Source organism: Ochotona princeps, chromosome 8 (assembly GCF_030435755.1).
Source record: "Ochotona princeps isolate mOchPri1 chromosome 8, mOchPri1.hap1, whole genome shotgun sequence".
NCBI lineage: Eukaryota > Metazoa > Chordata > Mammalia > Lagomorpha > Ochotonidae > Ochotona > Ochotona princeps.
This window is the reverse complement of record NC_080839.1, coordinates 55,071,916-55,097,665: the sequence shown is the minus strand read 5'-3', so window position 1 is coordinate 55,097,665 and position 25,750 is coordinate 55,071,916. Positions and strand designations below refer to the sequence as shown.

The window sequence follows — 25,750 nt, the reverse complement described above, 5'->3', positions numbered from 1 at the left end:
GCTAAGCAGAGCCACAGAGGAACCAAACTGTTTTAGGTTTTTCCTGCTGGGGTCCTGTGCGTGCTTTACTGCTCATACTGTTCACTTGGGAGTGTGATGATGTTTCCTGGAAGGCAAGGCAACTATTTTTGAGAAGGGAGGAGGGAGGAAGAAAAGACGCATGACTACATAGGAAATAGTCTTCCTTGAGGATTCCAGTGAACGCAAAATCTTTAGGGGGAGTCTCAGTTTTTCCCCCTGTAAAATGGGATCAGTGGAATTAACAGGAAACGTGGGGAAACCATTGACAGCCTGGCCCAAGGAATATTCAATAAACCTGCTCCTCTGTCCACCTCCCCCGAGCTGGGAAAATACTTCCTGATCCCACCCATCCACCCCTCGCGTCTGATAGCCCCTTCTTGCCCGTGCTACTCCTTGTCGTGGCAATGGAGAGCAAGTGAAAGCTTTTCCTGTCTCTTCCTTCCTTTCTTCGGTTCTCTCCGAGATTAGGAAGCAGCCGTCTTTGTTCCCAGGGATTCGGAAGCTTGTGTCACCAGGGGCAGCCCAGCCCTGTGCTTCGCTAAGGTCCGTGGGAGGAGGGCAGTGGCTCGGCCTGCGCGGCGCAGCGAGAGGCGACCCGAAGACGATGGGGAGGCGGGCACAGTCGACCTAAGGGTGGAGAAGGGGGAAGGAGAAGGACGCGCGTTCCCGGGCTCGTGACCGCCGGCGGCCAGGGGAACCGGCGGCCAGCCAGCCCTGGAGAGATGGCAGGCAGCGCGGACCTGCGACTCGGGGGATCCCACCACCACCTGCTGCTGCTAGTGGCCGCCCTGATTCTGGCTGCTACGCGGGTCAGCGGAAGCGCTGCAGCCTGGACCGAAGAGAAGGTGAGTGCGTTTTACGTGACGGTACCTGCGTGGCTCTGGCCCAGTGCGGAGACCCCGGGCCCAGCCTGCCCCACCGAGGCAGAGCGGGAGGCGGGGCAAGGTTGCGGTTCCTCGGCCAGGCGCCCGCGAGCGCGGAGTTTTCGGGGCTCTGCGTCCTCACCATCCGTGTCGCTACCGGTCTCGGGGGCGTTAGGGGGACCCGGTGATGTCACCACCTCCCTCGGCGGCGGTCTGATGGGGTTGTTAATGGACGCTGGAAGCCTTTTCGCCTGCGGCGCCCCAGCGCTGAGGTGAGGGCTAGTGCACTAGGCGCCCCCGGGCGCCTGGGAGCGGGGTGGACCGGTGATGTGCCCCTGGTTTTTTGGCTATGATGTTCAAGGATGCTCTTGGGGCGTGCAAGTTTCCCTTGCGTCCCAGGATGCGGTGTATGAGAAATTTACTTGATTTTTTTTTTTAAAGGGGAGCAACCCAGGAGGAAGGACATCTTACTGGAGTTTATTTAAAAAAGTTAAAAGATGACATAGATGCTATTTTCAGAGAAGTAGTATCTGGTGGCAGATGGAAATCTCATCTAAATAGCCTAAGGCAAAAGAGATTTGCAAGTTTCTCTGCATTAAGTACATAGGTTCACAAATATTTTCTTTTCTTGAAACAGTTTTGAAATCATACTGTTGCTAAGGGCTTGTGAGAATGTACGTGGGCTTGGAGCAGAAAGGTGTGCTTTCAAAGACACTAAGGAAAGCAGCAGCAAAGTCAAGGGCATACACTTTGACAATGTTTGCAACGTTCACTGGATGCCTGTGTTTGCTCAGTTGGTGAAATACAGGGCACACTGGTTAAAGTCCACTGCAACCCAGCCAATGTATGTGGATAAATAGCCCACTTCAGCCCTTGGAGCCCTCTTTAATTAGCTTTCCCACAGAGGGCCCACCACAGGTCCCCTACTCACACATGGAGACCTCTCTCCTGGGGAAGTCTGCAGGAAAGTTAGCTCAGGAGGACTTCATTACAAGAAAAACATCTTCCTATGGGGCTTAAGAAAGCCCATGAAGAAGGCCATTGAATTCCTTGCATAAATGCCCCCCTTCGTTGCTGGGAATACTTTGCTGGTTGGAAATTGACAAGGGGAGCCACTCCAAACATATCTTTAGGATGCATGGCAATGAAGGGGAATAAACAAGATAGAAACTGTCAGACTAAGCCACTCTCAGGCCACCTTTGCAGGCAAGAGTAGACAGGGGGCACTTGTGAGTGGAGAAAGTGCTGTGATTCTTAAACTATTTTAAACCAACGAGCACTTACATGTTGAGAAATATCTTCTTTTTTAAAGCATGAATCCCTTTTATGTTTATTTTTAGAAGTTTTGAATCACTGCTCCACTGGGAAACTGAATACTTTCAAATGTTGTAAACAAAGACAACGGTATAAGTATATGGTAGCCAGCCGTGACATTTCTGGAGTTCAAGCTCTCCCCTTATTCTGTAGTCCTCCCTGAAGTTTTCTGGGTGGCTAGCTTGCAGCCGGGGCGGTGAATCAGTCCACATTCAAAGACATGCTTTCCTGCTTTTGATGACATCTGGCTATTTTAATCCGGTGAGGTGTGCCCTTGGTACACTGGTCTGCCAAGCATCGATTTTGAAATCTGTTTCCTTTGTTTTGAAATAAAGGTGTGTCTCTTTCAGTGGCTTCTAATATGTAAAAACACATCAACTCTAGTTCATGGCTGTGTTCAGAAGACCAAGATTTGGCTATTATTTTTGAGACCTGGAAATAATTCTTTCATAAAACTGGCATTTATAAATTGTTGTGGGTTCATGATACATATTTAGGGGTGATGTTATCTGAGTACCATGTGTCTCTCTCTCTCTCTCTGTCACACACACACACGTATATGTATAAGACCATCTCACTCAACCTTAACAAAATTCCTGTGAGGAGGAATCCCCAGATGAGGAAATCTGGTCACTAAACTTGCCCACAGATGAGGAAACTTGAACGCTATTACAACAGCGTTCTCTCTTCACTAAGGTGGGTGAGTCCTGACTGAGACCCAGGAAACAGTGCCCAGTGAGTGCTGGGGTGTGGGCTGGTGTGGGGCTGGTGCAGGGCTGGTGTGGGGCTGGTGTGGGCTGGTGTGGGCTGGTGTGGGGCTGGTGTGAGGTTGGCTGGTGTGAGGTTGTGGATCAGGGTGGACACAAGTGGTGATGTAAAGTGGGTCATTTGTTTTTGGTTACTTTTCTTTTCTCACCCTCTGGTCTGCTCTTACCTTAATCTTTTTCATATAGCTAGAAGGCCATCATTTTTCTGGGGTATTGATCCATATCCCAAAGTCACTTCTCTTGATTCCTACTTCCACTCCACTCACAGCCCTGTTTCTTTAGGACAGGCGCTTTCCTTGAGTGCAACATGGTCAACCAGCTGCTAAAGGGAATCTCATAAAATCTATCCTCGTTTGGGTGTGAATGGTTGATGAATGTTAAAGGGTTTCATAAAAGGACATTAGCTCCCATAAACTAAAAAAATATGGCTTTTATTTCAATTCCTTAATTATAAAGTTAACATCTGCACTCTTTGGAAAATAGGGAAAGTATACTAAAATGAAAACTAATGTCACCTACCATACATATATAAAGATAACAGTTATACCAAGCTCATTAAGTTTTTGTGAGGAATTAATGAGCTTATCCATGGAAAGCAAATAGCAACAATAGCTGGCTTATGGCAAATGCTCCATCAAGGCTAATTATTTATTTTTAAAGAAATGCACATGAACATATCTCATATCTTGCTATAGCGCTTAGTACTGAGTATTGCCTTATCCCAGGAAAATTCGTAGAAAACATCATTTAGTGATTGCAAAGTCACCTCATTCCATCATTGACCTATTTCTTTATTCTTGATTGCCTAGGTTATTTCCAGATTTTCTTTATGCCTAAATCAATAATCAGTGTATTGTCATCGGCAGCCTTGTTTCATTGCGATAAAGGTGTAGATGGAGGGGTAGAGGTTTTGAAGTGCTGGCTTTGTGGAAGGGTTGTTTTCCTGGGTGGGCACTGGCACGCTGCCCATGGCTGCTTTGGGAGCCACCTCGGTTCTAAAAAGTCTGCAGGGTTTCCCTCGGCCAAGGCTCTGTCGCCTTTGGCTCTGCTGCCTTATCTGTAGGGACAAGATCAGAGGGGCTGGGGGTTGGGAGAAGAAGAAACACAAGTGTCATTGGGGAGACTCTGCTGTCCGTTTCGTGAATGAGGAATCTGTTCAGTCCTCTTAAGATTTATGAACTTGAAAGTTGAAGCCACACACACACACACACACACACACACACACACATCCAGTGGTCACTCTCCAGGGACCCAAGGCTGGGCCAGGACAAAGCAAAGAAGCAGGAACTTCAGCCATGTCTCCCACATGGTGGCAGAGGCTCACAAACATGGAGCTGGGTCAGAAGAGGAATGGTGCCCATAGAGGATGCTGGCGTCCTAGGCAGTAGCTTTACTTGTTATACCACAACACCAGCCCTGAGACACAGCTAATAACAGAGAAAACTGTGATTTGGCCCTAAATTATTGTGTTTAAGCCAGCAGTGTTGTGCTTTCAAGCAGAGGGTCACTTGGATTTTTTAAAAAGCCAGACGTTATCTTAGTCAGTTCCCAGCTCTTTCCCAATACCTTGCCTAATGGCGGTGGCGTCTGCCATGGAGGAGTTCAGTAAATGCTGGCTGAACTGCATTTGGGAGTGGCCAGAGGTGTTAACCTGAGGGTTCTCAGAGAGGCAAGTCATTTGAGTGGAAGCCAGACCTGACTTGGCGGCCCTCTGGTAATGATCTCTCTTGAATTCAGTGGTTTGGAGCCTCAAATCCCCCTGCAAGGTAGGCCAGTTCAACAAATTATGTAATTAAAACCCTCTCTTGTCTGGTATCATGTGATAAGCCTGGAAGAGAGGCTTCAGGATATCTGGTTCACACCTTTTTAGCTGAAAGATTCTTGTCAACCAGTAGACTGATTGTCCTTTCTGCCTGGGTAAAAAGACAAGGCAAGGGCTGTAAGAGAGCCTTGTTCCTCTGAGACTGCCTGCACCAATAGGAAATGGTCAATAGAAATGGTCAAGGCTGAAGTGAAATTAACCTAGAATACACTGGAGCTTGCATTGACGTTGGGCTTAGCTCCATTTTCCTACTGAGGTTATGCTTTTGTCCCTGCTGTGTTCTCTCATGTATTACTCCCATCTCCACATACATCTTTTTCTTTCTTTCTTTCTTTTTTTAAAGATTTGTTTGTTTCCATTGGAAAGTCAGATCTACAGAGAGGTGGAGAGACAGAGAGGGCAGTCCTTTGTCTTCTGATTTACTCCCCAAGTGGCCACACAGTTCGAGTTGAGCCGATCGATCCGAAGCCAGGAGCTTCTTCCAAGTCTCCCCCGTGGGTGCAGGGTCCCAAGGCTTTGGGCCGTCCTCGACTGCTTTCCCAGGCCACGAGCAGGGAGCTGGATGGGAAGCGGGGCTGCTGGGATTAGAACTGGCGCCCATATGGGATCCTGGTGCATGTGCTAGATGAGGAGTTTAGCTGCTGTGCTACTGTACTGGGCCCTTCACATACATCTTAATTGTTCTGAGCGAAAAGCTCCTTAATAACTGAATGCAGGGAGGGGCATTTGGAGGCTCACATCCCAGATGGGAGCACTTGGGTTCAAATCCTGACTCTGCTCCACATTCCATGTGCACTCTGGGAGGCAGCAATGATGGCTGGCTCCCTGTGTCCCTGTGGAAGATCTGGATTGGATTTGCAGCTCCTGGCTTTGGCCTTGCCCAATTCTGGTGTTTTAAGAGGGACTCAGCTGAGGGGGTCTCTCTGTATGTGTGTCTCTGCCTCTCAAATTACTGGAATGTATGTTAGGTTGGGAGAGTCAGATACGGTTACACGTAGAGCTTTAGTGAATGGAAGGGCTGATTAGATGAAGTGAATGGTTGTTCCCTACTCTCTGTGCTTTACCAGCTGGAAGCACTTGTCTCTGTGGCTGCACCAGGGCATCTCTCTTATGAAGGCAGTGGGTGGGTGAGCCTGGAAGGTGGAGAAGCAGCACCTGTCTGCTGAACTTGCCCTTTCTTTGTCCTTAAACCCCTTTTTGGTGTTACTTGTCCACTGGGTTTCCTGCACAATATTGCCTACAGTTAGAGATGCTGAAGGACTATTCTTTTATGTGTTTTTTTCTTTAATCCTTTAAGAATCCTTCCAGCTTCTTTAAAGTACCTATTTAAGCCTGAGCTTGATTTACTTTCATTATGGACTTGAAGGGAAGCAGTCTGTCTGTAGTGACAGTGGGCTCCAGGATGGGAGTAGGGGTCCGTGAATATACAAGGAACCACTTGTCAGACAGCCCTCTGACACCAAAGTCCTTCATTGTCATGATGACTCTCCTGGGCCATCCAGGTCCAAACCATCAAAAGCACCACAGCATCAACTATCAGAATGTCAAACGTAGCAACCTGTCTTTTCTATTTTTATACTGTACATTCAACTGATCTAGTATTTCTCACAAGAAAAAGTATGCCTAATTTGCTTTGTTTTTATGTAAACAGTCTCAGAGAAGATAGTTTTAGAAAGGTAGTTTGCGAATTCCTTACTTGATGAGTTTGCCTAATATTTATTTAATGCTCAATATAATCCAAGTCCTGTGAACTCTTGGGGGGCGGGAGGAGAGGAAGCAAGAGAGAGTTGTAGCCTCATGACAGCTTGCCTGCAGCTCAGACATTAAACAAATAAACACACCCAGAAGTGGTCTCCAAGCTGCAGCTGAAGTGAGCAGGAGTTGCCACCCAGGGAGGAAGGGAAACATCCTGTGAGGCAGAAGGCAGATGTCACAGATGTCAAGGCCCTTGGAGGTAGGGCCTCAGAATGCTCTAGACCTGGAATGACAGTGCCAAGGTGACCGGAACGTGGGGAGCGGAGGCCAGCATTGTGGAGCTTAGAGAGGCAGCAGGAGAAACGGACAGGCTCCTGTTGAGTGGTTCAGTAATGATTAACCAAGGCCATCTTCCAACCTTTTCTTTCCTTTTTACATATCTGCCATTTTGCCTCCTACCTTCAGCTTTCTTGTACAGTGCTGTTTGAGAACAGACATGAAGACTTAGACCCTGGACTTACCGAGTAATTTAAAGATGGTGGTCACAAACTGTTAAAGGACTGAAGAGTTTAACATGTCTTATGGGTTAGTAAGCAGAAACTGTTATAGGATTCAGGCACAGTATCAATATTTGTGGGTAAATCAAAAGTGCACGAATGAGGTAGAGGAGAACACGTGTGGGGCTGGGAATCCAAACCAGGGCTGGTTTTAAAATGAACCTATACATTTCCTGAAACGTTGGAAAGTCAGTTGGTTTCTATAAACCTCAGTTTTTTTTTAGAAAACATTTATTTTTATTGGAAAGGCAGATGTACAGAGAGAAGGAGAGACAGAGAGGAAGATTTTCCATCTGCTGGTTCACACTCCAAATGACTGCAATGGCTGGAGCTGGGCTGATCTGAAGCCAGAAGCCTACTCCAGGTCTTCCACGTGGGTACAGCATCCCAAGGCTTTGGGCCATCCTGTGCTGCTTTCCCAGGTCATGGGCAGTAAGTTGGATGGGAAGAGAAGCAGCTGAGACACGAACCAGCTATGGGATTGTGGCACTTGCAGGTGGAAGATTAGCCAGTTGGGCCATCTTGCTGGTCCCAGTTTTTTTTACTGATAACCATCAAGGAAGCTGTGCTAGGTTATCTCTACGTGGCTTTGCCAGCTCTAAAATTCTGTATGTCTTTTATGATTGATAGAAAGGAATAATAGAACCAATACACTTGGCTATGAACTGAGGCAATTTACATGTATTAGCACACTTAGTTGCAATTGTCCTAGGAATTATTTCCTTCATCTAGTAAGGGGAGCAAATCAAGCCTTAGTGAGTTTAGCCAACCTGGTAATAATCACAGCTGGTAAGTGGCAGGGTGCTGAGTTGAAAGCCGAGTTGAATTGGTATGTCTGGCTCAATAGGCTTTGAATACTTTTTGTATGATCAACACTTGAACATGACGTTAAGGCATCTCAAAGTGTAGATGAGTGTAGATAATCAGGCAGTAGGCATTCTGTAATTCCAGTTCTTCATCAGCCACAGGGAGTAGTGAGTGGTTCATGTGGAGTGAAAACATATTCTGAACATGTCTGAACATATTCCACCAACAATGGTCCTGAAAAAACTTTGTAAAATCTAGAAAGCATCTTGGGTTTATTTTTGGCATGCCAAAGGATGTAATATTCTTATGTTATCCTTATCATTCCCCTTAGGGAAGAGATCACCTGATGAACCACTCGATTCCCTTTGATGAGGAGTTACACATTCCTTCTTTCAGTAAATGGGAGACATGTAATGAATGAGTGATTTATCAATGCTAGTATCCTAAGAAAACACAGCATGTTTAAGTCATATACAAGACACAAATCTGAATACTCTTTTCATTTTTTTATTGACATAAAGCTATACATATATACTTATGAAGTGTAATGTAATGTTCTGGTCCATGCACATTTTGTGTAATCATTGAATTAGAATAGCTAGCACATTGGGCCAGGCACGGTAGCCTAGTGGCTAAAGTTCTCACCTTGAATGCACCGGGATCCCATATGGGCGCCAGTTCTAATCCTGGTGGCCCCACTTCCCATCCAGCTCCCTGCTTGTTGCTTGGGAAAGCAGTAGAGGATGGCCCAAAGCTTGGGGACCCTGCACCTTTGTGAGAGACCTGGAAGAGGCTCCTAACTTAGGATCGGCTCAGCTCTGGCCATTGTGGTCACTTAGGGAGTAAATCAGTGGACGGAAGATCTTCCTCTCTGTCTCTCTTCCTCTCTGTGGATGTGACTTTCCAATAAAAATAAAATAAATCTTAAAAAAAAAAAGAAAGGATAGCTAGCACATTCATCACCTCAAAGACTAATTATTATTCCTTTGTGGCCAAAACATAGAAAAATCCTGTCTTATTGTGCCTTACAGTGCATTGTTATAAATGGTAGTCGATACTTGCCGTATCAGAGAACTCCTGCTCTGATTTCTGTTAGGTAACATTGTGCCTATAGACCGACCTCTGTCCATTCCATCACCTTCTCCTCTTTCCCAGTCTTTAGTAACCACTGTTCCACTCTGAACTTCTTAGAGGCCAACTTTTTCAGAGTCCACATATAAATGCGATCATGTGGCATTTGTCTTTCTATGGCTGGCTTATTTTATCAAATTTAATGTCCTTCGCTTTATGCATGCTTTGCAGATGATGGATTGAAACCCTTTTTAAATGGTTGAATAGTATTATGTAATGTGTGTGCATGGCACATTTTCTTGATCCATTCGTGTGTTGGTGGACATGTACGTTAATTCCATGTGTTCGCTATTGTGAGTGGTGCTACTATAGATGTGGGGCTGCAGATGTCTCTTTGACAAACATTGTGCTGATGATTTAATTTCCTTTGGATATCTATATATATGTATATATATATATATATGATAAGAGTAGCTCTTTTTATTTTTAAATGGATGTTAAACATCTTTATGCCAGCAATTTTGGCAACTTATGTGGAACACACGTACTTCTTTAAAACACAAATTCAGAAAACTGACATGGAAACATAAAGTTTTCGTAGCCCCATATATGTTTGACGAAGAGGGAGAGATGGAGAGAACGCTGTTCACTGATTCACTTTCCAGATGGCTGCACAGCTTGCAGTCAGGTTCATCTGAAGCCAGGAACTTGCAACTTCATCTGGATCTCCCATGGGGGGACCAGGGACCTACATACTTGAGTCATTATTTACTTCTTTCCAAGGTGCACATTACAGGGAGCTGGATCAGAAGCGGAGGCTGGACTCTATCCCAGGCACACTCATATGGAATGTGGATGTCCTGAGTTGCGTCTTGACCTGCTGTGCCACAGTGCCCACTACTGTTTGGAATTTTTTTTCATTAGGAAATTCATCACCAGTTTTCATTTCTTTGTGGTCTGTTGCTGGAGAGTTTTTGTTTTTCTTTTGGAGGCATCATGTTACCTTGTTTTTCCTTCTTGAGTCCCTACGTTGGTTTTTGTGTACCTGGTGGATCAGTTGCTTCTGTCAGGATGTTAGGATGACATTAAAGCTTTCCACTTAGTAACGTGTCCTGGAAGGTTGGTTGAGTATGCTCTGATGGTTTTGGTTCCAGGTTGATGCTTTCGTGTGGTAGTCGTGTAGCCTCTTCAGCTGTGACCAGTGTTGGAGATGGCTGTGGATATCTCAGTGACCTAGGTTGAAGGATTGTGAGACTGCATCTCCAGCTGGGATGTGACCCCCCTAGGTGGGGCAGGTTCACTGCCAACTTTTGTGCTTAGTACTTCTAACTACAAGTGTGGGACTCATGTCAGTTTCTGATAGTCATGCAAGTATGGGGCCATCCCTGTGGGCCCAGGTGAGTATGCCATTGAGTGCCTGGTAGTAGGGTAGGTTACCTGTCAGTGTTTGAGGCCTGCACAGGGGATGGCCTGCAACGCTGGGGGCACCCGTCGTGTCTGAGGGCAATGTAGGTAACCTCTTTGAACCAACCTGCTCAGGGAGGTCTGCCCAGCTGCCTTGCAGGGTCAAGGATAGGTGGGTGAGGTTGAGCACCTGCTTCTCAGGATCTCAGGTGATGGAACTTCTGAGAATGGGTGACTCAGCTGCTTCTTGAGGTCCCAAGAGGCTGGGCAGGACCACTCAGCTTCTGCCTATGGGCCTGAGCACGTTGAACCACTCAGGGAAGCTTGTTCCATTGTTTCCTGGGGTCATGGGTGGGTTGAATAGGGTGATTTGTCTATATTTTGGGGCATCTTTAGGTCAAGTCATGCAGGGATAATTTTCTGGCTTCTCCCAGGATTGAGGGTACATAGGTGGGGCCACCCCCTGCATCCTCAGCAGGAGGAGGCTGGATGAAGCAGCCTACTTGTTTTCTGGAGGTGTCTAGAGGCTGGACTACTTGAGCTGTGTTGCGCATGTTCACCCTGAGGATGTGTGAGGATGGAGAACATCTCTGGCTGACTCATAGGGGTGGGTCTGGGGAGCTTCTGGAGCGGTTGCTTTACAAGCTGCTGGTGGATGGGGTCTTAAGGTGTCTTCATGCAGCAGGAGGCTGGATAGATGTACCATATTGGGTGGTGGAGCAGGTGCTTATCCTTTCTTAAGTCCATCAGAGTCCTTCTTGGTTAAGGATTCAACTTGAGAGACAGGTGGCAGGTGCTGTGTGCCTAGTACCCATGTTTAGACCTGTGCTTGCTTTTTATATCTTGCTTCCCAATGGGTTCAGTCTCCTTCTTGGGCTTGATCACTGAGGTAGGGGCTGAGGAGCAATGCCAAGAGTACATGGCTGATATGTTTCTATAGACTCAACCTGCAGGCTGTGCCTGGAACTAGATTTCACCTGCAGATCTGGTACTAGGCATGACGCCAAGAACTGGACTTAATTCCTTCTTTCTCCACAAGGCAAGAGGTGTTCCTCTTCATACATGCTGCTTGAAGTTGGGAGAGAGGCTGGGAGCCCATAATTGGCTCTTGTTTTTTAAGATTTATTTATTTATTTATTTATTTATTTATTTATTTATTTATTTATTTTTAAAAGATTTTATTATTTGGAAAGCCGGATATACACAGAGGAGGAGAGACAGAGAGGAAGATCTTCCATCCGATGATTCACTCCCCAAGTGAGCCGCAACGGGCCGGTGCGCGCCGATCCGATGCCGGGAACCAGGAACCTCTTCCGGGTCTCCCACGCGGGTGCAGTGTCCCAAAGCTTTGGGCCGTCCTCAACTGCTTTCCCAGGCCACAAGCAGGGAGCTGGATGGGAAGTGGAGCTGCCGGGATTAGAACCAGCGCCCATATGGGATCCCGGGGCTTTCAAGGCGAGGACTTTAGCCGCTAGGCCACTCCGCCGGGCCCAGATTTATTTATTTTTAATGGAAAGGTGGATATACAGAGAGCAGGAGAGACAGAGAGGAAGATCTTCTGTCTGTTGATTGAGTCCCCAGGTGACTGCAACAGCTGCAGCTGAGCCAATCTGAAGCCAGAAACCCAGAGCTTTTTCTGGGTCTCCCACACGGGTGCAGGGTTCCAAGACTTTGGGTTGTCTTCAACTGTTTTCCCAGATCACAAGCATGGATCTGGATGGGGAGCGGGGCTGCTGGAATTAGAACCAGTGCCCATGTGGGATCCCGGTGTTTTCAAGGTGAGGACTTCAGCTGCTAGGCCATCGCACCAGGCCCATAATTGGCATTTTAAACCTTAGCTTTATAAAGTAGTTGTACAAAAAATCAACAAAAGTACATAAGTGTAAAATATTAATTCTCCAATTTAAAATATTAAGTTAATTTTCAAAAAAATAAGTTGCTGAATATTTTGCTTACCTTTCTATATATAAGGGACCAATTTTAAGACGGAGCAGCTCAATTTACCTTACATGATATAAAATTTCTTGTTTTATTTGGAGGTTTAAAGCAGCTAATTGCAGAAATATCAGAGTAAGTCTGAACCATGTTACGAAATGATCACTGGCTAAACAGTTTCATTTAATTCTCAGAATTATCACCAGCCAGCCATCTTGAATTCATCAGCTCTTCGACAAATCGCAGCAGGCACAAGTATTTCGGAAATGTGGCAAAACGACTTACAGCCGCTGCTGATCGAGCGGTATCCGGGCTCTTCGGGAAGCTACGCTGCTCGGCAGGTGAGAACACATCACACAACTCGCAAGGTTACCAGTTACCGACCCCTTGGTTCTTGCATGGTGGATGCCATTATAGCCCAAGTTCTGAGTTCTCTCATGGAAAGATGACCTGTCATGTCATGCACTGCAGGAATCAACCAAGAAAAATCCAAAGAGATTTTGAGAGTAAATGGCTGTGTTTGTATGTTTTGCTTTCTAAAAATTTACATAAAATGAAAAAGTCACGATACAGGTTTAGGATATCCATACTGCCTACCCCACTTTCCCTCTGGCCTGCATTCCCCTCCCATCTTGCTGTGTCCTTATTTCTATTCTGTGTTTTGAGACACATGCTCTTCCATGTGAGTGTATCCGTGAAATCCCTGTCTTGGGGACATCGAACAGGGTACCAGGTCCTGAAACATAGACCGTTCCCACGACACACCCTGTGACCCGCCCAACCGGATATTTTTCGATCTCAAACACCAAACATCAATAACCTTGAATAGTTCTTAGTTGGTGGTTTGGGGCCAAGACTGAGTCATCGTGTTGTCAGACCTTAATTCTCTGCAGGGAAGTAGTTTTTTTTTTTCCTTTGTAACATAAAATATTTTTAAACATTTATTTGGGAATGAGAAAGACAGAGATTGACACAGATGGACAGAATGATGGTTAGAGCCCGCGGATCCACTTGTTTATGTTCCAAATGTAAGGACCAGGTTGGGGCTGGGGTGGTAGCCTGGAGCTGGGAATGCGGTCCAGGTCTCCCAGGAGAGAGGGGGAGTGGTCACTTGAGCCGTCGCCACTTCCTGCTAAGGTGTGCACCAGCCGGAACTGCGGGCAGGAGCTGCAGCTGAGTAGTGAGCCCAGCTCCTTTGATGTGAGACATAAGCATGTTAGCCACTAGGCTAAATCCCTTCTTTACAGGAAATGATTTCTCCCCAGGGAGAGAGTTAAAATCATGGATAAGCTACGTTCTCTGGAATAGCATTTCTCTAACTCATGGTATAAATATATATATTTTTGTATTTTATAACATCAAAATGCCAATACATATATGTGTGTGTGTGTATATATATATATATATATTAAAGATTTATTTTTATTACAAAGTCAGATATACAGAGAGCAGGAGAGACACAGAAGAATCTCTTTTGTCTGCTGGTTCACTCCCCAAGTGGCTGCAATGGCTGGAGCTGAAGCGATCCAAAGCCAGGAGCCCAGAGCCTGTTTCCTGGTCTCCCACATGGATGCAGGGTCCCAAGTCTTTGGGCTGTCCTAAACTGCCTTCCACAAGCAGGGAGCTGGATGGGAAGTGGGGCCGCCGGGATTAGAACCAGCACCCATATGGGATTCCGGTGCTTTCAAGGTGAGGACTTTGTCCACTAGGCTATCGCGCTGGGCCCAAAATGTCAATATAGTTAAAAGGAACAGCAGTTTCATGAAGAACACACAGTACTTGCAGTTTATTAGGATCTTGTGAATTTTACCTTGGTATGTATGTTTTTTTGATGCTTGTTCTGACCCAGTAGACTGATTTAAACTCCCAATGATTTTACTACTACCACTTGGGAGATGCCACTGTAGAGGTTTGAATAGGATATTAGCTGAGCTAGGCTCTTGGTGTCTTTTTACTTGCGAAATCATCCTGAGTATTCTGAAAGCACACCACTGCATATCTTTCACAAGCTAATGCTCTTTCAAGAGGTAGCTTGGGGAGCAGTGAGACTTGCCCTTTGTATCCTTCTCTGGGACTACTCCACCTGCTTGACTCTTCACACAAAAGGCCTTGGCACCTGCTACTGCGCCCAGAGTGACACCAGCAAGGACCAACTGCCCAACTTGGCATCTTCTCTTCTACATGACGCATGATGTTTGCCTTCTAAGTTGAGTCTAGAAAGCCATCTATCTTTTGCTTCATTAGACTTACCTTTCATTTGTGCAGGTCCTGGGAATCGGATGGGGACGCATTCATTCCTTATTTCTAAGAGTGAATGATACTGATGGCTGACTTGATCACACGTGTGCTAGGTTCCTCCTGTTGAGTTCCTTGCACGGATCTTTTCGTTCAATGTGACCACAAGGCGGCCGTGGGGGTACTGTGATTACCTCAATATAATGGATTAAAGAAGACTGGCTGGAGGTTGAAGTATCTCAGTTGACTTCCTCAGTCAAGGCTCAACCTCCATGGGACAGTGAGGAGGCCTGAATCTGAGCCCAGAGCTGCTGGATGTTTCGAACTGATCACCGTGGAGCAGGAGGAACGAGTTCTGTGTTTTCACAAGTTGATCTGCTGCTGTTTAAGTTGGACAGTGGAGTGCATTCATTGCGACAATGCTCTGGGCCTCATCTCCATGCCTTTTCTTAAAAGAAGTTCAGGGCACTGAATAGTGCTCTCTCAAATCCTTAGTTTCCTCTTGAAAGGATCTTGGTCTGTGATGCTCACTTAACTCAGTCTTTTTCATTTTCCCATGCTATTTGCCCAGGTTACATATGCCTAGAAATAAATATGCATGCTTGTTGCCCGACATTCCTCAGCTGCTGACTTGTTAAGTCCATAAACAGCAAACATTGGCATTTGATCAGACCATATAGGGTAAATAATATAGAAATACTGCTATGATTAAAAAAGATATATATGATGGGCCCGGTACAATAGCGTAATGGTTAAGGCCCTCGTCTTGAATGCCCCGGGATCCCATATGGGTGCCAGTTCTAATCCTAGCAGCTCCACTTCCCATCCAGCTTCCTGCTTGTGGCCTGGGAAACAGTCGAGGATGGCCCAGAGCCTTGGGATCCTGCACTCATGTGTGAGACCTGGAAAGAAGCTCCTGGCTCCTGGGTTCGGATTGGCACAGCACCGGCCATTGCGGCCCACTTGGGGAGTGAACCATCGGACAGAAGATCTTCCTCTCTGTCTCTCCTTCTCTCTGTACATCCGCCTTTCAAATAAAATAAATACATCTTAAAAAAAGATATATATGCTTTTAAAACATGTTATTGTACCCATAATAACGTTTTCCACTGTTGTATAAGAATAGAAAGAAATGAGAAATTCATTGAAACTATTCTAGAATGTATTGGGAGCTAAACTGGGCTATAGATGCATACCTAGCCAGCGTAGCACTAAGCATAAAGGATGTTAGCAATCTTACTTAAGAGATTCAGGTTTATAATTTTATTTAACTATTTCTGCTTTCATTCAACTAGCAGTGAGACAGAGAAAAATGGAGAGAAATTTCGCATCTGCCAGTTCACTCCTTAAATGTCCCCCCAAAGCAGGGCTGGATCATGGCCGAGCTAGAACCCCAGAGCTCATTCTGGGTTTCCCGTGTGGTGACAGACACCCAGGTCCTTGAGCCATCATTATCTGCTGTCTCCCGGTGTGTTTTAGTAAGAAAGTTGGAATTGGGAGTGGAGCTGGTGTTTCAATCCAGATGCTCCTAGGTGGGATGGAGGCATCTCACGTGTGTCTTAACCACTACAGCAAAGCCCGCTCTGGCCTTGTCCTCATTTTACAGTGTAGAGGCCCACTTGTCTGAAGGATAACCTGTATCCTAAGTGCCCTTAGGCAGGCCTAGGGGTCCTCTTGCTGACTGAGTCAGGAAAGCACAGTTGCCGGCCTCTGTGCTTCAAGGATTATTTCCTGTGCAGGCGATGCTGAGAGGAGAGAGTCATTCCTGAGCTTCCCCAAGAGACTTGTGGGAACTGGAGGTCTGAGTCTGAAAGCCAAAAGCACAGCCGCTAGGGCTATTGATTGGTGACCTAATTGAATTTTGCAGCCAATTTGATTGTTTATAAAGGTACTTTATCTTAGTTGCTAAGACAAATAGGAAAATATTTACACTGAATTAAAAGGTGGTATTTCACGGTGAACTCTGGGGAACATTTGCTGGTTACTTTGTGGGTTTGGGTTTCAGTACAGACATCAGGGATTGTGGTCAAGAGGTAATGAATAGCTGAGAAAGGAGTTTTTGTGTGTTGGTGTCTGAGCCATGCTAAGAGATAACATTTTAAAAATCCCCAATTCATTTGTAAGCTTGAAGGGTGCTGTTGGCATTGAAGAAGATGTTTTTATGGAGCAGTTCCTCATCTGGATACCAGATGTTTTTGAGTATAAGAGAATACGCTTTTATTTTTTTTGAACGATGACCCTTTTTATGGAAATATTTTTAAACCAAATCTAGAGATATTTAATGTTCGTGTTCTGCAGAAATGTAAATCAGAGACACAATGATTTCCTTTATCCAAATTACTAATGATGTTCTATAGCATGAAATTTCATACATTCTACTGAATCAAGCCATGTGTGCTGTTATAGTCTCATACTCATTGTTGATTCTCTGTGAGCAAAGCCCAATATTAAGACTCATGGAGAACAAAACGTGAGATTCAAATGTGGGTTTCAAAAAGATTGTAAACATTTCTTCTGGTGATGTTCAAAGACAACATGCAGAATTATGACAGAAGAGGTGGGAGAAATGCTATGTGGGCCGAAGTCCAGCCACCACAGGCTACAAGGACAGAATAACTGGCCATTAGTGTGTTTTGCTTTCTTTTGGTTTTTGCAGCATTGACTGCAGAATGGGTTGTCTCCGCCTGGTTAAGTTCCTCTCTCCTTGGAAGCTTCCTGCTGCAGTTTTTTTCCAAAGCCCTTGCCTACGTGTCATGTGACATCTGGGAGCTTCAGGCCACATGAGACTTGGCTAGGATTGAAAATCCCTTGTTTCCTTGGGGTGAGGGGCTGGGAATCTCCCATTCATTTCCACTTATTGTAAAGTGATTCATTTATCACTTCAAGGTCCATCCCCAGGCGATGTTAATTGTGGGAAAAGTTGTTGGTTACTTGTCATTTAACTTTAAAAAAAAATAATAAAAAAGCATTATGGCAACTTCTAAAGATGAGTACAATACTCTATTATATGTTTTTTAAAAGGACCACAGTGAGAAAAAAATGAGGCCATGAGAAAACAAGGATGGGAAAGGATAAGTCACACAACAGTAAATCCACTTAGCAACTTCTCACACAACTTCCAGATTCTTAAAAATCCCAAAAAACCAAACCAAACCAAACCAAAAAAACTTTTTTTTTTAAACTTGAAAGGCAGAGAAAGAGACAGAGATGAAGATCTTCCTCCACTGGTTCACTCCCCAGTTGCTTGTAACAACTAGATGAGCTATTACCACCTGACCAGGCTGCAACCAGGCAGTGTGATCAGCAGGAACCAAGTACTTGAGCACTATCAGGTGCACATTAGCACGAAGCTGGAAATGGAACTTGAACACTGCTAGTCTCAGAAGTGGTATTCCTTTCTCCACGAGCTATTTTCTCTTATAAGTCACTGGGATGCCCATTAGACACAAAGTAGCCAGGATAAATAAGTAGAGATTCTTTTTTTTTTTTTTTTAAGCATTTGCACTGAGTATGAACCTATTTCGGATGCAGAGGGAAATTGACTTGATTTGTCATACTGGTTCAAAGTTGCTTATTGATTCCTACAATAGGCAGTGGCCTCAACCATCTCCTTTAAATGGGATCGTTTTATGTTGTCCTTAGCAGTTAGACACCAATATCTTTTGTTCATGTTCATTCCATATAAAGCATTTGCAGGGCTTAGGCACCGGCTAAGTGCTTGGAACCAAAGGAGCTATATTTTGCAATTCTCTGTGTCAAAGAGCTTAGAGGTCTGAACCCCTGGTGGATCTGCTTTCTCAGTCTTGTCTTCTTAGCCTCCTAGAAATACTAAAAGTGGAATTTAATGCTGCTGAGCTGGATGTTTATCTCCTGACTTACAAGGATGTCCATAACATATTGCTAAGGTGAGGAAAGCAAGGAGTAATGTGTAAAGTGAGATTTGTTTCCTGTGTCACACCCTTCTGCCAAATATATGTGTTTGTATGCTAGTAGAAATCTGGGTAAGCAAGGTAAAGCTATGTGGAAAGCTCTACACCCAGTTATGGATCCTGGTTAGTATCAGCAGTTGGTCCAGATTTATTGATTGGGAGGTTAGGTGAGAGAAATGATTAATTTGTACGTTAAACAGGGACATTTCTATTAAGTAGAGTAGCGATTAATAGCAATGTTATAGCTATTGATACAATAGGCATGGTTAACAAATGAAAACTCTTGGTGATTTTCTCTGTCTTCCTTTTGTCAGCACATCATGCAGCGGATTCAGAAACTTCAGGCCGACTGGGTGGTGGAAGTGGACACCTTTTTGAGCAGGACGCCCTATGGGTTCCGGTCTTTCTCTAATATCATCAGCACCCTCAATCCCTCTGCTAAGCGGCACTTGGTCCTCGCCTGCCACTATGACTCCAAGTATTTTCCTCACTGGGATAACAGAGTGTTTGTGGGAGCCACTGATTCGGCCGTACCATGTGCAATGATGTTGGAACTTGCTCGTGCCTTAGACAAGCAGCTCCTTTCCTTGAAGGTATCTGTTTACTCCTCATCAATTTCTAGGATAATGTAGACTAGCAGTAACTCAGAGCGAATTCTGGGTTGCTTGTGGAGGGTGAGAAGGTCACTTAGGCATGGAGACTTTGGAGACATTTTTGCTTTAATATGTTACAAACAACATGAGATTGAGAGAAGACAAACTGGAAGATTACATAATTTCACATGCCATGGGCAGTGAGCTTAAACTATGTGACAGTGCACTCACTGATTGGTACCTGACATTTCAGCCTTGAATGCGAATAAAAATAATGTCAACTTTCCTTGCAAGAAATGCAGAAGGAGGAGGATTGTACAGGCATAAGTATGAACACTGTGTTTTATAACGAACCATGTTTATTTGTTCTTGTTTGTACAGCCATGAAACATCTTAGCCTTCTGATGTGAGAAGTGGTGGCGCTGGCTGTCGGGTAGGGGAAGGCAGAGAGGGAGCTGCATCAAAGTGGAGAGTGGGTAATTCAGACATATCAAGATGAAAAGCATGAAGCAGAAGTGCATTATTGTTATTATCTGTGAAACTCGGCTCAATTTTATGTAGCATAGCAGGGCTTTTGTTGTGCCCTCAGCTCAAAATACTTCTGGGGCTCTCAGATGTTATTTCAGTCTCTGCCTTCGTAAGGGTATATTGGAAAAAAAGTACTAAACCAGATGAAGACGTTTTGTTCTGATATCACTCAGAACCAAGTAAACACAACCAAGCAATGCCAAAAAACTTTGTTCACAGGCAACGAATGTAGGGTCCTGCTTTTGATACAATGCAGGCAAAGAAATAAAGATTTATCTTGTAATGGAAGTAATAGAGATATTCGGTTCCATTTTTGCTAGATGTGCTGAATCTGAAGAAAGCGAGAATTGTTTATATCTTCTCGGTACGCTTTTTGCTGTTTTTGATTTTGTTTTGTTTTCTGAATCTTCTGTAATGCTTTGGTCCCATGCCTGTCCTGCTTTTAACTTGCACTCTTTCCCAACATTGCTGTGAGAGAGGTCAGAAGGTGATATAAAAGTTGGATTTTCCAAATTGGTATTTCTGGTGTTACAAAATGAAGTTTAACGTCTTGTAACATAACAGCACAGTTCTGTGTAGTGGGTATGTTTTCTCATAATATTCCTTTTCCCATCCAGCTCATGACAGCTTTTGGTGTCTGGGAATAGAAATGGCCGAGTGAGTTGTTGGATGGGGCTCCTCATTAAAAATTTGAGTCAGCATATACAAGAATACCTCAAAATAATTGTTGGAAAATGTAATTAAAAGTTATGCTTACTTTGGGTGCAGGAAAAATTTTAAATTCATCTAAAAACAATTTTTTCATTATATGATTTCCAGGTACACCTGGCAGATAGGCTTGTGTGCCACCTGCCCCTCTGCAAGAGGTGGGAGGGCATTTCTCTGGAGAAACTGAACTAGTGGGTTTCTGGACTTGGAGATGCCAGGGGTCAGGGAGGGCAGTAGTGAGGTTCCCTGGGGAAATCAGGGAGACTTGGCGAAGGTCTCCACATTGAACAGTGAAATGTTCAGTCTTTCTCCCATTTTCAGTACTGGAAGTCAGTAGCCAAGTTCCATTCATGCAATAGAATGCTTGAGGGTCCTTTATGGAGAATGTATGCTGTCTCACAGGAAGAAAAATTACAACAAAAGAAGTGCCAACAGCAGCATTTGGAGCTTCTCAAAGAAAACATTGACGGGCAGAAGATAGCTCTGCAGTGAAGCCAATTGGCATCTCTAAGCAGCTTTTTAGTGCTTTATCCTTTAATACGAATGATCACAAAGACCAGACATTTGAGGCCAGTCTTCAGCATAAAAGAAGGAAAGAAAGCAGGATAAATAAGATATGTTGAAAGTGAAGTTAGAGGAAATACAGTACAAGAGGTGCAAGATAATTTGAAGGTCACTATTCTTAATATCCTTAAAAGAAATTATATCCATGAAACAGGATCAGAGTGCTGCAATAGCAAAGTAGTCACAGAGTAAGACAGCTCTTGGAAATAAAAATGCTGTTTTCAAAATAAATGAAAAAATTGGTAAAATAGTTGGACACATTAGTAGAAGATATCATTTCTAGAAAGAGAAACAAAACAACAACCAAAAGAAATGATTATTACTTCTAGAGCATCATTGCAGGGAGTTTAATAAGTCATGTAACAACAACCAGGAATGAGAACAGCAGTAGACTTTTCAACAGAAACCTTGGGAACTAGAACACAATGAAATTATACCTTAAACATTTAAAAGAAATCCACATCCTTAGTCATATCAAATATGAGAATGGAATGAAGACATAATCAGATGTATAAAGGCTCAATAATTTTCATTCTAATGCACTGTTTTAGAAGTTACTTAAAGACTTGCTGTGGAAAAATCAAGGAATAGTGATGTTCTGGTCACTGAAGATCTCTTAGAGAAGAGTCAGGGGGAGTCCTCAAGGTGATGGTGAGGGGAGTCCTCGGGCAGGTGGACACCAGACCTCGTTAACAGCCAGACCAGGGCCAGGCTGGAGCACGCGGAAGGAGAGGAGTCCAAAAACCAGACAGATACACAAAAAGCAGGAATGTTTGAACACAAGATTGTGGAGATGTACTGAACTCAAAGAAAGTAAAGCCAATGAAAAGAAGAGGTATATAGTGAGGAACTGTGGGAAATAAATTTGTTGAGGCAGGATAGCCTAGATTGTGTGTGTGTGTGTGTGTGTGTGTGTGTATGTAAATGGGCGGTAGGGAGGAGGAGAGGAAGAGGGATAGGGAGGGAAGGTTTTTAGTTTGAGTAACTGTAAGAGTGGTGTTGCCAGCAGTGTAGCTGCTGTTGGTCATGCAGATTTCAGAATAACTGAATTGGCTTTGACACTCAGTATATGAGTTATCAAACATCTGTGTGGAACTAATCATTTGGCCATTGAGTATACAGAACTAGGCCTGGGCTGGAGATGCATTGTTTGGAATTGTTGATACATATGTGTATATTTATGTGTGTGCTATATATGTGTATTACATGTGTATGTGTAAGGGTACTTCAAAGGACTTTTTGCACAATATTGAATATGAATTTATGCAGATAAGAAAGGAGAATCAAAATGCAAACCCTGGGGCTCTTGGTCAGCTGAATGGAACCATCAGTATTGGCTGAGCTGGAGAAATACAGTGGGCTGGGGCCAGATAAAAAAGACAGATGTGGGAGGGAGTGAGCAACTATGTAAAGTGTTGTCATTGAGTCAAGAAAGATGAAGGCTGAGAGTGGATCTTTGAATTTAGCAATTTTCAAGTTGTCGCTGCCCTTGACAAGAGCAGCTTTGGTAGGTGGTGGAGATAAAGCCTGGTTGGCTTAGATTTAGGAAGAGGAATTGTGAGAATGGACAACTCCTTCAAGGAATGTAGCTACTAATGGGGACAACAAAATGGGGCAGTAATTGGCCAAAGATTTTATGATAAGAAAAGCAACAGTGTGGTTGTAGATTGATGGGATTTATTCAGCAAGGATGGAAGTATTGGTGATATAGGAGAGAACTGGTGTTTGCTGAGTGATTTCCCTGAATATATGAGAAGAGATAAGATTTAGGGCACAGGCAGAAATATTGGCATCTAATATGAGCACAACAAGAAGAAATCGAGGTCATCAGTTGGGAGTGTGGGTGGGTGAGGTGAGTTGGGAAGAGGAGGATGTGGAATCCCAGAAGAGTAGGAGGGTGAGTGAAAATACAGTTCAACTGTCAGTCAACATGAAAGGCTATTGCAAGGTTTGTGGTCATGAGTTTTAATGAAACCCTGACAGTGTGGTTACATATTTTTCTCTACCCAGGCACAAGTGTATGAGTGTAGGCACCAGGTAGGCAGAGAAGTGGACTTCATGTTATTATTAATATCTGTCATGAGAGTTTGATCAAGGCAGAGAGGCAAAGAGCAGAGAGTGCATGCAAGGAAGCGATGAAAATTATTGACTGGAACTTAAACTGACTCTGGTAAGAAGTGAGAACAACACAAGGAGGTGAAGGATGTGGCAAGGTGAAAGATTCATAAACTAGGGATGCCAATAGGGTTGAACACTTGTGGCAGTTAGGGAACCAGCATCTACAAGGTTAGAGTTGCTGTCAGACAGTGGTAAAGCAGAAAGCTAGGCAGAATCTTAGTACTTCTCCATTTGGCTCAGTCTCTTTCATAAACAAATCATTCCATGACACCCCCCAAGGGATCTCCATCTCTGCCTAAGTTCCCAAGGATGTGTAGGTTACCCATGGAGCCTTTGGTACTCTTTCTATACTCCCGTGTTTGTTTTTTCTCTCTCTAACCTAACTAAAATGTGGATTTTCTTAAAGGAAAAGGTTATCAAGATTATATCTTGGGTCACTGTAACATTCCTCAGGCAGAGTTTGTAAACCTAGACTCTAAAAAAAAAAAATGCAGATTTAACTAGGGTGAGAAGCTGGAAAGTGCTTTAGTTGTTTCAGGTTGACTTCCCAAGGGAGTACACGCTGATGCAGAGGTTAGCATGTAGGTCATTTAGGAGGGAGTGGCCTTGGGTCCACGCAGGAAGCAGGGAGGGGAAAGAAACTGGACTAGGCTGAGGGAGAAAGCAAGCTGCAGTGCAGGTTCAGCAGCTCTAGCCAAGCTCTGGGGTGCTCTGGAGGTGCAGTGGTGCTTCTGAGAGCCCCCAGGACCTGAAGAGGCCAATGATTGGGTGTAGGACATCCCTCACAGAGGCAGCTGAAGCAATCATTAAAGTGGCTGCCAACTCTGCCAGCACCTTGGGCAATATCCTCTTGAAGAGGAACTGGGTGGCACGTCTCAGAGCTCATCATTGTCATTTCATCATTTTAAAGTTCTCTAAAGAGTGAGAAGAAAATGCATTCAGAGGGAGTTGAAGAAAGTGATACTAACATGGGTTAAAAGATGGTGAGAGAAGTGTGAGAGGAAGTGGTGAGCAGGCAAGTCTGACACTGTTTCACTTGGTTTTTTGTCTTTCATTCTTCATGGCACACCTCTTGGTCCAGTAACTAGGAAAGTGTGCTGCTATTTTTCACTCATCACAGCACTTTGCCATCTTTTTCTTGTTCTTTTTGCCAGAATCTTTCAGACTCCAGGCCGGCTGTCTCCCTCCAGCTTATTTTCTTTGATGGAGAAGAGGCTTTCCTCCACTGGTCTCCTCAAGATTCGCTGTATGGGTCTCGGCACTTAGCTGCAAAGATGGCATCGACCCCGCACCCGCCTGGAGCGACAGCCACCAACCAACTGCATGGCATGGTTAGTTTCCATGGTGTTGGATCTGCAGGCTCTGCCTCCAAGGAAAAGACCGCCAAAGCCAAGTAAAGACCTCAAAGTACCATGGCATCCCTGGATCAGAATGTTTATAGTAGAACATTCCATGTCAGGCTTTGGGTGTTTGAGGAATCCCAGAACTGAAAAGAATGAATCTGGGTTAGGAGTCATGTTTGACTGAATTTAATTAAAGTGATGCAAAAGTCTAATCAAGGAAACACCAGTTTCAGTTTGGTCCCATGGGAACACCCCACTTTCCCCGACATTGAATTGCAATGGATGCAGCAAATTTCTTCATAGAGGCTTTTGTAAAAGCAGAGGAGGCTGGGGACCTGTGAATGGGAATGAAGACTTTCTTTGATGACTCTAAAACATTACAGTGACACCAGTGTTTAAATGACATTTTGATGTGTTGGTTTTGATGTGGCATCCCTGACACGGGAAGAGGAACATGTCGATGCTGTCTTAAAACCCTGTGATTAGCACTAAGAGTAGAGACAGCACACGGCCTTACTTCATCCCCTTGCAAAGTGCACACTCCCTTTCAGATGCCCGAATCCTCTCCCCACTCTCATATTTGATCTTCATCAATTCCAAAGTCCTCATTAACTCCAATTTAGAACCTCCTGTGACCCTAAAGACTCCATTCTTCCCAGTGCTTCCTTCCATGCGTGACCCTCATCCCATGTAGGTATTGCTAACCCCTCCGCTTGCCCTTGGTTCTGTTCATGTCCCTCCCCTTATGTGTCCAGGTGACCACACTGAATGTCTTGTGTGAGTCTAAAATACTTCCTGTTGCCATTGTCTTTAAGTCCCTGTTACCCACTGGAAGTTCACAATGGTCAGGAGATCATGGTCAGCACCTCTTTCATTCACTTGGGCAGAACAGCTAAAAGGGTTCCGAGAAGGAGGAGAGACATTATTTCCTTATCAGTCCAATTTCAAGACCTCATAGTGGTGCTTAAAACAATTCCCCCTTCCCCCCGGAAATTGGATCTTAGTAGCTTGTTCAACTTTTTCTTTTTTAACCTTTATTTTACTTTTATTTGAAAGAGTTATAGAAAGAGGAGAGAAGACAGAGAGAGAGAGAGAGAGGGAGAGAGAGAGAGAAAGAGATAGATACATACCTTCTATCTCTGTTCAATCCCCAAATGACTGCAATGGCCAGAGCCGAGCCGGTCTTAAGCTGGAAATCAGGAGCTTGTTGCAGGTCTCCCATGTAAGTGCAGGGGCCAAAGGACCCGAGCCATCCTCTGCTGTTTTTCCAGGCCATAAACAGGGAACTGACTTGTAAGTGGCACAGCCAGGACACAAACTACTGCCCATATGGGATACCAGTGCCACAGGCTGAGGCTTAGCCACAGTGCCAGCAAGAAGCCTTTTATTTATTTATTTTTTTTACAATGAATATGTTTAATTATTTTTCTTGGGTTTATCCGTACTGTGTCTTAGAAACATACACTGAACCTATCT

The 25,750-nt window shown here is 44.5% G+C and overlaps 1 protein-coding gene across 1 annotated transcript in view; it reads left to right on the top strand.

Annotated features, from left to right (window-relative positions):
• Nucleotides 1–425: 425 nt before the first annotated feature.
• QPCT (glutaminyl-peptide cyclotransferase) overlaps nucleotides 426–25,750 on the top strand; it is a 30,878-nt gene continuing 5,553 nt past the window's right edge. The window contains exons 1-5 of the mRNA XM_058667358.1: nucleotides 426–432; nucleotides 565–866; nucleotides 12,451–12,597; nucleotides 18,735–19,013; nucleotides 24,086–24,262. Of these exons, the coding sequence (XP_058523341.1) occupies nucleotides 426–432; nucleotides 565–866; nucleotides 12,451–12,597; nucleotides 18,735–19,013; nucleotides 24,086–24,262 (912 nt within the window). The remainder of the gene's footprint in view (nucleotides 433–564; nucleotides 867–12,450; nucleotides 12,598–18,734; nucleotides 19,014–24,085; nucleotides 24,263–25,750) is intronic.